Source organism: Hyperolius riggenbachi, chromosome 6 (genome assembly GCF_040937935.1).
Source record: "Hyperolius riggenbachi isolate aHypRig1 chromosome 6, aHypRig1.pri, whole genome shotgun sequence".
In the NCBI taxonomy this organism is placed as follows: domain Eukaryota; kingdom Metazoa; phylum Chordata; class Amphibia; order Anura; family Hyperoliidae; genus Hyperolius; species Hyperolius riggenbachi.
In genome coordinates this window covers 367,655,347-367,671,634 of record NC_090651.1, presented here as the reverse complement: position 1 = coordinate 367,671,634, position 16,288 = coordinate 367,655,347, and the positions used below count along the sequence as shown (strand labels likewise).

The 16,288-nt window shown below is 46.7% G+C and overlaps 1 protein-coding gene across 7 annotated transcripts in view; it reads left to right on the top strand.

Annotated features, from left to right (window-relative positions):
- The window catches only part of ARHGAP33 (Rho GTPase activating protein 33), a 174,897-nt gene that overhangs the window by 47,795 nt on the left and 110,814 nt on the right, over positions 1-16,288 (top strand). The window contains exon 1 of one of the 7 annotated variants that reach the window (XM_068241856.1): positions 8,940-9,400. The exons of the other annotated variants lie outside the window; for them this stretch is intronic. Within the exon in view, the coding sequence (XP_068097957.1) occupies positions 9,395-9,400 (6 nt within the window). The 5' untranslated portion in view covers positions 8,940-9,394. Of the gene's footprint in view, positions 1-8,939; positions 9,401-16,288 lie in introns of those variants that run through there. 7 annotated transcript variants of the gene reach the window in all.

Here is a 16,288-nt window from a genome sequence, read left to right as displayed (position 1 = left end):
TTTGCTCAATGACACATTCATTGAAGTATGCCAGAGCTAAAATGTATGAACTATTGTCCCTTTTTATCCCTTTCCTGCTCTCAGAAGCCATTTTCTGCTAGGAAAGTGTTTTATAGTTGTAATTTCTTTTCAGTGAGGGTCACACTGTAGTCACTTCCTGTCTAAGTCAGGACTGAGTCAGCCACTTACATACCTGATATTTAACTCTTTCAGGCAGAGAAAGAAATAAATGAACACAGCATAGTTATTTGTGTGCTAGGCACTGTACATACTCATGTCTGTCTCATCATGTCACATGTCACCTCGGGTATCCTTTAATGGTGATGAAGCCAGCACCTATTTGGTAGGAGACCTTGGGCAAGACTCCCTAACACCTCTACTGCCTACTGGTGCTTTTGAGTCCGCCAGGAAAAATGTTGTGTCTTGTCTTATTTAGTAGCCATTAACTATTTAAAGAAAACCTGTAACTTTAAAAACCTCCCCTGTGGGTATTCGCCTCGGGTGGGGGAAGCCTCCGGATCCTATTGAGGCTTCCCCCATCCTCCTCGGTCCCACGGCGGCGGCGATAGAGCTCCCAGAAGAGCGGGGATGTAAATATTTACCTTCCCGGCTCCAGCGCAGGCGCAGTATCCGCTCTCCCCCTCGGAGATAAGCGGAAATAGCCGATCGCTGTCAGGCCGCTCTCCTGTGCAGGCGCAAGTCTCCTGCGCAGTAGAGTGGACCCGACATAGATCGGCTATTTTGGCCTATCTCCGAGCTGAGAGCTGCAACAGCGCCCCCACTGGAGCCAGGAAAGGTAAATAAATCAATAGATATCAAACTCCGGCCAGTGGGCCAAATCCGGCCCGCAGAGCCGTTCCACTTTGCATTATGTTTGGCCCACTCTAGACCACTATAGCTATATTGGAGGTGAAGCCCTAGAACAGCAGGGAAGCCATATGGGGGAGGTAGGGGGAAAACACTAATCAATGGGAACTGTATAGGGGAGGGAGGAGGACCACTAAACACCAGGGAACTGTATAGGGGAATAAGGGAGGCTACTAGACACCAGGGAACTGTATAGGGTAAGAAGGACCACTAGACACCAGGGAACTGTATAGGTGAGGGAAGACCACTAGACACCAGGGAACTGTATAGGGTAAGAAGGACCACTAGACACCAGGGAACTGTATAGGGTAAGAAGGGAGGCTACTAGACACCAGGGAACTGTATAGGGGAAGAAGGGAGGCTACTAGACACCAGGGAACTGTATAGGGGAAGAAGGGAGGCTACTAGACACCAGGGAACTGTATAGGGGAAGAAGGGAGGCTACTAGACACCAGGGAACTGTATAGATGAAGAAGGGAGACTACTAGACACCAGGGAACTGTATAGGGTAAGAAGGACCACTAGACACCAGGGAACTGTATAGGGTAAGAAGGACCACTAGACACCAGGGAACTGTATAGATGAAGAAGGGAGACTACTAGACACCAGGGAACTGTATAGGGTAAGAAGGACCACTAGACACCAGGGAACTGTATAGGGTAAGAAGGACCACTAGACACCAGGGAACTGTATAGGGGAAGAAGGTAGGCTACTAGACACCAGGGAACTGTATAGGGTAAGAAGGACCAATAGACACCAGGGAACTGTATAGGTGAAGAAGGGAGACTACTAGACACCAGGGAACTGTATAGGGTAAGAAGGACCACTAGACACCAGGGAACTGTATAGGGTAAGAAGGACCACTAGACACCAGGGAACTGTATAGGGGAAGAAGGTAGGCTACTAGACACCAGGGAACTGTATAGGGTAAGAAGGACCAATAGACACCAGGGAACTGTATAGGTGAAGAAGGGAGACTACTAGACACCAGGGAACTGTATAGGGTAAGAAGGACCACTAGACACCAGGGAACTGTATAGGGGAAGAAGGGAGGCTACTAGACACCAGGGAACTGTATAGGGGAAGAAGGGAGGCTACTAGACACCAGGGAACTGTATAGGGGAAGAAGGGAGGCTACTAGACACCAGGGAACTGTATAGTGGAATAAGGGAGGCTACTAGACACCAGGGAACTGTATAGGGTAAGAAGGACCACTAGACACCAGGGAACTGTATAGGGGTTGGAGGGGGCAATCAGACACCTAGGGACTTTATAAGGGAGTACGGTGGCCAGTAGACTTTGAGGTTGGCCCGCAACTTGGTCCCCAATGTTCAATTTCGGCCCACTTTGTATTTGAGCTTGACACCCCTGACCTATGCAGAATTCTTCCCCCCCCCCCCCCACACACACACACACCGCTCTGGGTGACAGGTATATTTTCTACTGTCTTTAGAACTCTCCATAAACAAACATTCCACAGAGCTGCACCTGACAACACTACAGGTATCGCCGCCTGTGCTAAATTTCAGAATGTAAAACAGGGAGAGGAAAGATCTTACAATGGCCAAACAATGACTAAACAATCTATAAATTGATTTTGTACCGAACAATATTCAGTTTTATTCATTACATTAATAATCTCTAGAGTCCCTCTTTAAGTGACGTTTACAGCATAACCTCCAACATCCGGCACAGGCTGGGATCGCCAGATACGTGTGCGTGCCCGTTGCTTGAGCAACCAGCTGATAATAGCTCTAACCTCCTCCCCGTGCCCTGGGCACCCGGAGGATTGGTCAGTTGCTTCTGCTGCGCAAAAGCTCTGCATATTTTAAAAGTGCTGCCCCCTGTTGTCCACCTCAGGAATGCCGTTTTTTTGAGACTTCTGAGTGTCTGAGTTCTGGGTAACGGGGGTTTTACTGTATTAAGGGGCCCATACACCTAACGATTTTCCTGCCGATATACAGCAGATTCGATCACTGTGATTGAATGATTGAATCTGCTGTGAAATCGTTGCGCAAACGCTGACAGAATTTCCATCCGAAATCAATCGTTCCTGTCGGGAGTGATTCTATAGCGGCGTTCGAATGCCCGACAACCAACGCTAGCGGCAATACATTACCTGATCCGGCCGGCGCGTGTCCCCGGTCTCCGCTGTCCCTTCTCCGTGCTCGGCTCCTCCAGCTTCACTGAACTTCCTGTCCCGGCAGGAAGTTTAAACCATAGAGCGCCCTCTACTGTTTAAACTTCCCCATCAGGAAGTTCAGTGAAGCTGGAGGAGCCGAGCACGGAGAAGGGACAGGAGAGAGAGTGGGGAACCGCGCCGGCTGGATCAGGCAATGCATGCGGGGGGGGGGGGGGGGGGGGGGGGAGGGGGGGGCGCTTACAGCTCCACAGATTGTGATTGGTTTCATGCTGAAATCGATTCACAAGCTGTTTGCAGTAAAGGCAGCCATACGATCCTTTTCTGATCAGATTCGATCAGAGAGGGATCTATCTGTTGGTCGGATCTGATGGCAAATCGACCAGTGTATGGCTACCTTTAGGTGAATCTGGTGGATATAGACATATTCTGACCTCATATTTCCTTATACCATTCTGGCTTGGAACCCACTAGAAAGCGCAAAGCACTATCGCAATCGCTAGCAATTTGTGGTAACTCTTTGCAAGCGATTTTGGGAGCGATTTCCCTGCTCCTATACAATTCATTAGAATGGAAAAAGCTCCCAAAATGCTGCATGTTCTGTGATTGCAGTTTCCTTAATCGCAATTGCTCTAGTGGAATCTGTACCATCGATTTACATTGGCAGGGTGTTTAGGGAAATCGCTAGTGATTGAAAGCGATTCCAAGCGCTCAAAAAAACTCTCTAGTGGGTTCCGGCCCTCAGAGTTCATTCATATAGATGTTTGAGCCAGTAACTGCCACCAGGTCCGGCTGTATTGTGCTGCTGCTGTCACCTCTCCTCGCACCTTTGTTTGTTCTGGTTTCCTCGATGCCAGATTTCCGCGTGACATCCGTTTACCGCCTGCACAAAGCTGTGCCAATCTGCTGCACTTTCTGTCGTCAGTCAAAAGTGCCGTGGCGTAGCCATAAGGGGTACAGAGGTAGCGACTGCACCAGGGCCCCTGGATCTGAGGGACCTAGTAGGGACCCTCCTTCAACCACCTTATTAGGTCTTGGTTGGTGCTAAGCTGGTAAGGATCGCCTCTTTATGGATTTTGAGTAGTTGTAACCATTAAAGTGAACTTGAGGTGAGAGATATATTTAAACAATACCAGTTGCCTGGCAGCCCTGCTGCTCTATTTGGCTGCAGTAGTATCTGAATCGCATGCCTGAAACAAGCATGCAGCTAATCATGTCAGATCTGTTTTAGGATTTTGCTGCAGGTTGCCACATGTTGCACTTCCTGTCTGCAGGGAGTTGTCATGTTCCTGCAGGGAGTTGTCATGTTCCTGCAGTGTGATGTGAAATGACACCAGGCTCCATTACAAGCGTTGCTCAGTATTGTATATTAACCTGATCCTTGAAGATGTGTTTACTGATTGGCTGCTGCAGGTTGCCACACCTTGCACTTCCTGTCTGCGGGGAGTTGTCATGTTCCTGCAGGGAGTTATGTCCCTGCATTGTGATGTGAAATGACACCGTGCTCCAGTACAATGTAACAATCTTTGCTCAGTACGGTATCACAACGTGTTCCTTGAAGAAGCGTCTTCTGATTGGCCGCTGCAGGTTGCCACGCCTTGCACTTCCTGTCTGCGGGGAGTTGTCATGTTCCTGCAGGGAGTTATGTTCCTGCATTGTGATATGATGCCGTGCTCCAGTACAATGTAACAATCTTTGCTCAGTACGGTATCACAACGTGTTCCTTGAAGAATCATCTTCTGATTGGCTGCTGCAGGTTGCCACGCCTTGCACTTCCTGTCTGCGGGGAGTTGTCCTGTTCCTGCAGGGAGTTATGTTCCTGCATTGTGATGTGAAATGACACCAGGCGCCGGTACAACGTAACAAGTGTTGCTCAGCATTGTATGATAACCTGATATAGCACCGCTTGTTCCGCCTGTATACTGCCAGCAAATATTTACTTTTTCTGAGTCCATTTAGCCTCGTTCAGCAGCTTGTGCCTCTCTGCCTCCTCGCTGTGTGCACAGATACAACAAAATCTGTTCAGGATCTGCGGTGGCATGTACGGCGGAACGCTCGTTCTCTGTCTGTCCATCTGTATCGCTATCATCCAACTCTATTCATCTTCCCATCTGTGTCCTCATCTCTCTCCGTAGATAGGAATAGGGACAGTCTGTGAGATGCTGATAATTATAGCTAATCTCATGCAATTTATATGCCGCTTGCAAACCGGGCCAATCGGGATTGTCAGGAAGGGTGCGTACACAAATCCAATCATGATTGGCCAATTTTACCACCTCCGTAGTCTGATGGATAACAGTGCTCAGAACTTCCTCTTTGCTCTATAAGATAAGTAACAGCATAATAACCTTTAAAGAAAAACATTTCTTGTTACAGCTGATACAAATCCTGCAAGAAATCTGCAGTGTGTATACTTCCTACTTTTGTGGAAGCAGACAAAGGGCTAACATCCTGTGTTTACAAAATAGCTGTGCAGAGGCAGCCAGCTGACACAGCTGAGAGCTCAAATTATACTGGTGATTAGTCACAGATGAGGGGGAATCCAGCTAAACTCCTCTAAATACACACGGGGTGCATTTCTCTATGGGTTCCTTCTGTCCTTTGCTATAGTTCAAGTCCTCTTCAAACACTATGAACAGTTTGTGTAGGTAAACCGTCCTGCTACATGGAAGTTGTAAAAACAGCCAATCATTAATCAATCAATCAATATTGGATGTGTGTAGGCACTCAAAGTGCCCTTGACTGACACAATTTCAAACTGCATACAATCTGCGTGCAAACTAGAATTATGAGCGTCCCCAGCTAGCAACGCATTTCTCCGATTTTCTCAGGCTCCAATATCCGACGTATCGGTCCTTAGCAGCAGCTATCGGCCGCGTTCAGTTTGTCCAGCTCGATGGCAATCTGGTTGCAACCTAGTACCTGCTGGCAGCAAATAGATGAACAGCTATTGGGTTTGATAAGCTTTAGCCGGGGGTCACATCCCTGGATATTTGCATCGTTTGAGGTTGATTTCTATTGGCCACACACAATACAACCAAATTAGATGTAGTCAATCACGTTAAATATCTAAGAAAAATATAATAAATGTAGGATCGGGCAATCGCACCTTCAGCTGATCTGAATTTCCGATTTATACAATCGGTCGTTTCTCGTCATCTCTCCCTTCCCTCCACATAATGCGTTTTCCTATCGGTTTCCTGCACACAAATTCAGATCCACATTCAGGCCTGGAACCCACTACAAAACGCTATCGCTAATCGCAATCGCTAGCGTTTTGTATGAGTGGTTGGTAAGTGATTTCATGAGCGTTTTAGGGAGCGATTTTAAAAAGTGTATCAATTTCCCAGCGGTTGATTAGCGTTTTAAAGTTTGATTGGTCCTTTCAATTTTAATTTTGTTACAGTGTGCAGTAACTTAAAAACGCTAGCGAAATCGCACCGTGCAGGGTTTGATGAGCGATTACGCCAGCGATTATATACTTAACATTGAAGTGCTAACGCTCCCAAAATACTGAATGTCCTGCGTTTGTGATTTGTCTAATTGCAATCGCTCCAGTGGAAGTTGCCCCATCTATTTACATTAGCTGAGCGTTTTTACACGCTCCCTAAACGCTCAAAAAATCGCCCTTGTGGGTTCCAGCCCTGATAGCCTATTGAAATTGAAGGCTGCTTCCGAATCGCGAGCGGGGGAATGTCTGCAGCATTTTCCCCGCAGATCGCATCTCCATGGGCACAGCAGGCGGGCTCCAGTGCGAAGTCGCATTAGCACCGGCGCTGTGTCCGTTTCGGTGACAGATGCGGCCAGTGGCGTAGCTAGAGATCATGGGGCCCCATAGCAAAACTTTCATGGGGCCCTCATATGAAGGCACTTTTATGCACTGCCACCTACCTCTACCCTATAGATATGAGTTAATTGGGCAATTTACATTTCCATGCAATCAACACTGCGCATATTTCATGGGAACTGAGACAAAGTCAGAGTGTGGAGAAACACAAGGAAGTTAATAGTAAATACATTAACTACCTTCTGGGCCCCCTATGCTCCAGGGCCCCATAGCAATTGCTATGGCTGCTATAGCTATTGCTACGCCCTTGGATGCGGCATGTGAATTGCGATGTGTGGGCTCTGGCCTAAGGCCACTTTAACTGCCTGTCAGCTGCTCCCGTGGACCAGCTGGGCACTTGCTGGCGCTCGGTACCCGCGCTGAAGAGGAGCCCCGCCCATGGGTGGAGTCACATCTGAGTGTGGCCATGACATGTCGTGGTTCTCTTTCGCACTTGACACTTGTGGTGTTAAAAACGCATTTGAATTGCACCCGAATAGAGCTGGGAGGCTGAAGTGCCCGACCAGTGCGCTGTGCAGCCATTCATCTGAAAGAAGGCCCTTTTCCACTAGCCGCGATCTGCTTGAACAAGCGAATCGCCGGCGTTTTGCCGATCGCTAGTGTACCGTGATTTACATGTAAATCGCGGTGCCCTTTTTCCATTAGCGCGTTTCTATTTTTCCCAAGTGCAAACGTAGTGCGGCGCGATTATTGCCGCAATTGCGTTTCGCTTCCGACAGTGAGGCCTGGAACCCACTGCAAAACGCAATCACTAATCGCAAGCGCTAGCATTTTGTATAAGCAGTTTGTAAGCATTTTAATGAGCATTTTAGAAAGCGATTTTAAAAAGTGTATCAATTTGCCAGCGGTTGTGTAGCGATTAGCGTTTTGAAGTCTGATTGGTCCTTTCAATTCATTTTAATTTTGTTACAGCGTGCAGTAACTTGAAAACGCTTGCAAAATCGCTCAGTGCAGGTTTTGCTGAGCGATTACGCCAGTGATGATATACTTTACATTGAAGCGCTAACGTTCTCAAAATGCTGCATGTCCTGCGCTTGCGATTTTCTGAATCGCAATCGCTCCAGTTGAAGTTGCCCCATCCATTAACAGTAGCTGAGCGTTTTTACAAAACGCTAGCGTTTTCAAACGCTCCAAAATTGCCCTGAAATCGCCCGTGTGGGTTCCAGCCCTCAATGTCGCAATCGCATCAAGTGGAAAAAGAAGCTTTTGGAAGTGCAAACGCATTTCCGATTGCGCTTGCAAGTGGAGAAGAAGCCTAAACTCTGTCTCTCTCTCCCTCTCTGTACATTTCTCTCTTGCTTTTTCCCTCTCACCTCCGCTCCCCTCTCTCTTACTCTCTCTCCCCCTCCTGCTATCTCACTCTCTCTCCCCCTACACTCTGTGCCCCTGGCCCCTTCTCTCTCTGTCTTTCCCCCTCTCACTCTCTTTCTCTCTCCTTGCTGTCTCCTTCTCTCTCTCTCTCTCTCTCTCTCTCTCTCTCTCTCTCTCTCTCTCTCTCGATCACTCTCTCTCCCCTCTCTCTTACTCTCTCTCCCCTCTCTCTTACTCTCTCTCCCCCTCCTGCTATCTCACTCTCTCTCCCCCTACACTCTGTGCCTCTGGCCCCTTCTCTCTCTGTCTTTCCCCCTCTCACTCTCTTTCTCTCTCCTTGCTGTCTCCTTCTCTCTCTCTCTCTCTCTCTCTCTCCCCCCTCTCTCCTTTTCTCTCTCTTTTGCCCTCCCTTCCTCTCTCTCCTTCTGTATCTCTCTCTTTCTTTCTCTCTCTCTCTCCCCTCTCTCTCTTTCGCCCTCCCTTCCTCTCCCTTCTCTCTCTCTCTCTCATATATATATCTATTCCCCTCTATCTCTCTCTCTGTATCTCTCTCTCTCTCCTTCTCTCTCTCTCTCTTTCTCTTTCTCTCCCTCTCCCATGAACACAGCTCCACCTTGCATGTGTACATAGGCATAGCACAGGCCAGGCTCTCCCCATTGGCTCCCTTCCATCTCCCATTCTACCATTGTCTTTGCACCTGAATGGATTATTCCATCTGGCAGGTGGGGGGAGGGCGGCGGTAGATTGTGAGTCCTTGGCTGGAAGCAGCTCAGTAGGGCGTCTAATTCCTGAATCAGCACTGTGGAGGTCACAGAGCGGAGGCTGCAGCGGCGTGCTTTCAGGGGGTCTCCCGTGCCTTTCTCGGGGAAGTAGAGGGGTCTGCCTTGGCGCACCCCCCTGTGGCATGAACATCCAGCGGCCCGCAGTCTGAATGTGGACAATGTAATGAGAAGGGCTGTCAGCTGCACAGACATACAGATAGACACACTGAGAACCATGCATCCCGCTTGGGACACAGAGACCCGCATTGATGTGAAGCTGGGTATGGCGAGGGCACAGTAAGGACGTTTCGTGAGCGCAGCAACCCTTCAGAGCCCCCCCTGTGTCGCACGGAGGCGGATTAAGGGTCTACGCTGAGGGTCCAGCCCCCCCACCAAGATTAACGATGGAAGCTGGAGAGGGTTAACCGATAGTGCCTGGCTATCTTCCATAAAGGACACGGCGGAAGCATGGTGGTGAGTACTGGGCAGCGGGAACACCATTGGGCGCCCAGTAGGTGGGGCACTGGCTGGCATGCGGGGTGATTGCCTTTGTTGTGAGAGGAAAGTGACACTTGGGTGTGCGGGTGCGGACGTGCCCACTGGGGTAATTTTTACGTTGACCTGAGATGTCCAGACAAAATCCATCCATCGTTATCCTTCTATAAAAATGTATCACAACCCCAATATGTGTATTTGTACAGCACCGGCCGTCTTCTTTTGTCTGGTATCCAACCGTTTGCTTTTTGTTTTTGATTCTATTGTGGTCAACTATAGACTGATTGCAGGGCGACCACCAGAACGTCGTGGTTTACAATTGTGGCATTGAAAGGATTCGGTGACGTTGGGGACGGAGGGGTTAATCCTGCAAGGCGTCACGTGCAACGACAAGTTGCCTCGAGGGATGGTCTGCAAGGCTTGGGCTGGGGACGGTTGACCTGGAGGCATAGACATGTGGCGAGGGGGGTCTGAGGAGCTCCTTGGCGGGGTTGGTGAAGGAATGCTCTGCAGGTTGGCGCTAACTGGTGCTATCAGAGGGGCCGTCGGCTAGCATGGAGCGATGCTCTGCCTGCGGAGCCTCTGATCGCTATCTGTGCGCTGAATGACAATCCTGCTTCCTCTACGTGTTAAGCGTGTGGTTGGAGGAACGTGCTGAATGTGTTTAGACCGAATTGTATGGTTGTACGAGCCTGACATGTAAGTGAGCGATGAGTAAACCTGCTATACATGAGCGATTGAGAAAACCTGGTCTAGATTTATTAATAAAATGTTCTCGGGTGCCCCAACGGGGTCACATGAAGCAGATCCGAATCGTGACCCGGCATGTTATTTTGGTGTAAGGTTTACATTAATTTTTTTGAAAAATGTTAGCATTGAGCAATTTTTTTAATTAGCGAAGGTCTGTTGGAGTTGGGGGGGAGAAATATGATTGTTAGGAAATAACGACCAATAGGGCGAGGTGTTGTTGATATTGAGAGGTAGGGGTGGGGTAGGCGAAAGTTAGGACTCATTCATATCGGCAGCTGAAGGCAGTGGCACCAATCGGGCACTTGTACCGTCGGTGGACAGACGGCACCCCAGGGAGTCACATAAGAGCGCCGGCCACAGACGTGACATGCCGCGGTTCTCTTCCGACAGGTAATGCCCCCGCATGTCAAGCGCCGACACGCATGGTGTTACAATCGCTACCGGCATTGAAATTGCACCCGAATGGCGCTCGTGGGCAGAAGATGGGTGCTGAACTGTCCAACAAGCTTGCAGTTCAGCCTAGTGTCTGAAAGAGGCCTAAGGGTGTGTACACACATCCAATTTTGATTGCCCAATTTTACCACCTCCATGTAGTATGAGGGGTAACAGATTTTGAATACTATGAACAGATTGTGAAGGTAAGCTCTCATACTACGCGGAAGTGGTGAAATTGGGCCATCATTGGTCAATCAAAATTGGTTGTGTGTACCAGACCTAGAGACACTGAAGCGAAAAAAAAAAATTATATGATTTGTATGTGTAGTACAGCTAAGAAATAAAACATTAGGAGCAGAGACATACGTCTAAAATTGTTTCCCGTACAGGAAGAGTTAAGAAACTCCAGTTATCTATGCAAAAGAGCCATTGAGCTCTACGACTTTCAAAGTCACAGAGAGCTCTGTCTTCTGAAGCTTATTATCTCAACTGTCAGTCACTGTATTGTTTTTTTCCCTGCAGAGGACAGGTCAAAAGTTCACTGGCCTTCTCTGTAGAATCATTTAGAATGCTGAGTAGTGTGTAAACTGCAAATATTAGAGAATGATGCAATGTTATAGAAAACAAAAAGCAAAACACTATATAACTGAAAATAAAAATATGAGAATATTTCCTTTGCTACTAATGTTCTAGTAATTATCCGTACTACACATACAATTCATTGTATCATAATTTTTTTCTCGCTTCAGTGTCTCTTTAAATGTAGTGCAACAGTTAGAAAATGAGTTATGATTAAGCAATGATGAGTTGGGTTCAGGTTATGTGACTGGTTACCTGATGGAGAAAAAAGTGCCAAGGTTGGGCCATGATAAGAAGTGTTAAAGGACAACTGAAGCGAGAGGTATATGGAGGCTGATATATTTATTTCCTATTAAGCAATACCAGTTGCCTGGCTGTCCTGCTGATCCTCTTCCTCTAATAGCCATAGCCCCTGAACAAGCATGCAGCAGATCGGGTGTTTATGACATTATTGTCAGATCTGACAAGATTAGCTGCATGCTTGTTTCTGGTGTAAATCAGACACTACTGCAGCCAAATAGACCAGCAGGACAGCCAGGCAACTGGTATTGTTTAGCAGGAAATAAACATGGCAGCCTCCATATCCCCCTCTCACTTCGTTTGTCCTTTAAGTTTAAGGGCCCTTTCACACCGTCGCAACGGACAATATCATTGTATCGCAATGCAATATTCCTACGGGGGTGTTACATCGAGTATGGCGGGTTCTGAAGCAGTAACACACAGCATGCTGGGAACGCTTGCGTTTACAGCGGCAGTGAGGCATACTTCCATTGTACTGGATGCTGCACTGTATGGTCGCACTGCAACGTTACCTCACGATATGATGTTTCGGCTACGTTGCGTTCGGATTTGATCTCACTAGACTCGCTGGGAAAGGGCCCTTGGCGATGATAATGGATACGTGTGATAATGTGAGCGAACGTTGGTAGGTATCAGCAGGGGTGTAACTACAAATTCTACTTTTATTTTATGGGGATCTCCATTTATTCAGATACCTTCCCTACCCCAAAGTAATGTCTTCACATTCTGGGGGTCCAACTGCCAGAGGTCACATGACGGTTGTGGCCACCATGACTTCCTCTACCCAAAACAAGCATTGCCATGACAACAGCGGTTTGGGTGGGAGGGGCTGTGTCGGCAAGAAGTGTGGTGAAGTTGGAGCTCTCCATGGTGATGGGTACCCCTGTGGCTGCAGCTGTGCTCTCCATCAGCTATGCCTCTTCAGGATAGGGTGATAAGGAGGGCTGGTAGCCAAGAAACCAAACCACAGCCAATGAGACAGAAGTCCGCCTTCCGCACGTCACACCGCAGCGCTGGGTTCTGACAGACGTTTTGTAGCTTTGACATTGCAGATCTGGCCAAACAATGACAATTAGGACAACTTTATACATAAAATCAGGTTTGCAGGTAGAATCTCAGTAAATCAGGTCACATAACTGTGTTTACAGAGAACCTGAACGAGAGGGAGGGATATGGAGGCTGCCATATTTATTTCCTTTTAAACAATGCAGATTGCCTGGCTGTCCTGCTGATCCTCTGCCTCTAATACTTTTAGACATAGACCCTAAACAAGCATTCAGCAGATCAAGTGCTTCGACTGAAGTGACACTGGATTAGCTGCATGCTTGTTTCAGGTGTGTGATTCAGCCACTACTGCAGACACAGAGATCAGCAGGACTGACAGGCAACTGGTATTGTTTAAAAGAAAACAAATATGGCAGCCTCCATATTCCTCTCACTTCAAGTGTCCTTTAAAGTGGACTTGAACTCAGAACTTGATCTCAGCACTAAAAGATAAGCAACAGCATAGTAACCTTTACACAAAACATTTCTTTGTTACAGCTGATACACATTTTGCAATAAATCTGCCGTGTGTCTACTTAAAGTGGAGCTGAACTCTTGCACAGGGCAGAATGAAAACTTAGAGAAATGCACCCTGTATGTATTTAGAGAGTTTAGCCTTTCTAATTCCCCCTCATCTGTGACTAATCACAAGTGTAATTTGATCTCTCCCCTTTGTCACCTGACTGCCATGGCAGATAAGGCAGATAAACTCATTTAAAAGCATAGGATATTATGTCTGCTTCCATGAAAGCAGGAAGTAGACACTCTGCAGATTTATTGCAGGATTAGTGTCAGCTGTAACAAAGAAATGTTTTTCTTGAAATGTTATTATGCTGTTGCGTATATTATAGAGCAGAGAGGAAGTTCTGAGTTCAGGTCTGCTTTAACACTGTGCCCAACACTTCCTGTCGTCATGGAAACAGACATACGGTTCACATCCTGTGTTTACAAATGAGCTTCTCTGCCGAGGCAACCAGCTGACACAGCTGAGAGATCAAATTACAGTGGTGATTAGTCACAGATGAGGGGGAGTTAGACAGGCTAAACTCTCTAAATACACACAGGGTGCATTTATCTCTGTTTTCCTTCTGTCCTGTGCAAGAGTTCAGTTCCACTTTAAAAGGTTCAAGTAAAACAATATGAATATATAACATTACTTTAAAACATCACATTATTAAAAGTGCAATAGCCTAACGCTGGTCATACATTTAGGGCTTTTTCACTCCAAAAAACTGCTAGAAAAAAATCGGAATCGCTAGCACTTGCGATTTTTTTTTTTTGCAGCTATTTTATGGCGATTGCATTTGCGATTCTTATTCAGGGAAAGGGAATTGCAGCGAGATCACTATATGAAGACAAGACAAGACAAATAACATTTATATCGCGCTTTTCTCCTGGTGGACACAAAACGCCAGAGCTGCAGCCACTAGAACGCGCTCTATAGGCAGTAGCAGTGTTAGGTAGACTTGCCTAAGGTTTCCTGCTAAATAAGTGCTGGCTTACTGATCAGGCAGAGCCGAGATTCGAACCCTGGTCTCCTGCCCTTAACCATTACACCATCCAGCCACATTTGAAGCGTTTTGCGGTCACAACCGGATGGCGACGCTGCAGTGCGAAAGTTGCTATAGGGAGACATTACACTACTGATTGCACTAGCGATTTGCCGATTCCTTCCAGTGTGAAACAGACCTTATAGATTGCCAACCGACATGTCAAAACAATCGATTCCTCTCTGATAGGAATCAATCAATTCCAACCAAATACATCACATTGATTTTCAATAGATTCCAGCAGGGAATCAAATTAAAAATCGATGGAACTGCAATATAGCCTGTTCGATACAGTGTAACGCTTCATCACTCGACTCCTGCTCTTGCCCCACCCCCAATCTACCTAGATTTTCTGTCCTGTCCCATCCATACTTTCAATACATTTTTGGTTAAATGGAACTTCTATGGACAGATTTTTTGTTGTGTGTTTTTTTTTTTTTTTTTTTTTTTTGGGGGGGGGGGGGGGGGAGGGGGAATTGATCCCAGCAGATAAATCAAATTGGTGGGAAATTAAACAGGAAAATCAATGTGTATGGGCACCTTAAAGGGAACCCGAGGTGAGGGTGGTATGGAAGCTGCCATATTTGTTTTTTATAAACAATGCCAGTTGCCTTGCACTCCTGTTGGCATATGTAGTATCTGGGTCAAAACCCTGGAACAAGCATATGGCTAATCCAGTAACACCTGAGTCAGCTGAGTTAGAGTGCCTGATCTGCTGCATGCTTGTTCCGGGGCTATGGCTAAATCTATTAGAGACACAGGATCAGGAGGACAGCCCGGCAACTGGTATTGCTTAAAAGGAAATAGATATGGCAGCTTCCATATACCTCTCACTTCAGGTTCCCTTTAGACAATGCAAGTTGTCAAATGGGCCCATATGCAATTTACCTTTTCTCCTCAGTTTCCTCCCAGGAGATATTTTTTCATTTTCTATTTAAAATAACTTTCCAACACTTTTCAACAAAAAGAGAACCAAAAAGTGAATCAAAAACTACTATCAAAATTATTATTAGTCTTTTCTTGCTTTCTGAAGTCTTAAAAGCATTTATTGATAAGTTTAAAAATATCACCCAGGAGAAATCTCAGGAGAAGAAGTGAATTGCATTATGGGCCAATATGTCCAACTGTTTCAGATTCTCCTTTTGTAGAACTCCGCCATGTTTCGTGGTCACAAACGCACATCCTCAGAGGGCAGAAATTAATTGGCTGTAGAAATAAGCTGCATTTTACCTCCAGAACTTTGTATTTTCACTAAACAATCTAACGAGAACTAAAGTGGAATATTATGAAGCGATTAAAAAAAAGCACAAATTGCCCAAAATTGCTATTTGGGCCACCAATGGCAAACTGGTAGTCTCGTCTGCATGAGAGCTTGGAGAGCCCAGGAGCTTGATGGGAGGGGGTTATATAGTGACATCATTATGCTCTGTTATGCTGGATACACACCATGCGTTTCTGCGTTCGATGCGTCCGTCGATACGCGTCGATTCGATTATTTCTGACATGTCCGATTCGCGGTTCGATGGATCGTTAGGTCGATTTGCCATACTTTACATGGCATTTGACCTAAAAATAATTGAAATATGCTCGGTAATAATCGAATCGACGCGTATCGACGGACGCGTGCGACGCGGAAACTCATGGTGTGTATCCAGCATTAGGTCTGTAAGAATACAAGGGGCGTGTCTGAGACCTGTGTTGGCACACCTAGCGGCATTGTATAAAGGGTTGGTTATCAGAATGAAAGGAACACAACAGGCTTTTCCAGCAATGCTTTTTTTTTCGCGATTTTCTGTGCGTTCGCTCGTTTTTGTGATTGTTTTTGTAAGCGCTTTTGCAGAGCGCTTCAGTCTTTTGATCCGGGAAAAAATCTGGAAAAAATAAATACAATGTATTTTTTTTTGAAAACACGCTCACGCAATCGCTTGCCAAAACAATTTTGTGAGCGTTTTGGGGTTTTTCCTATACTTTCCATTGAGGCAAATCACCTCAAAAATGGCCCAAGCACCGCTTTTCAAAGCGGATCGCAAACGAACAGCTCTGATATGAACTCTCTCATAGAGAATCATTGCACAAGAGCTTTCAGGGCGATTTTGAAAATCGCATGCGCTTAAAATTTAACAAGGTCTAAGGGCCCGTTTCCACTGGTGCAGTTCCCACGCCGAATCCGCAGAGCTTCCCCACAGGCAGATCGCGCAGGGAAACTCTG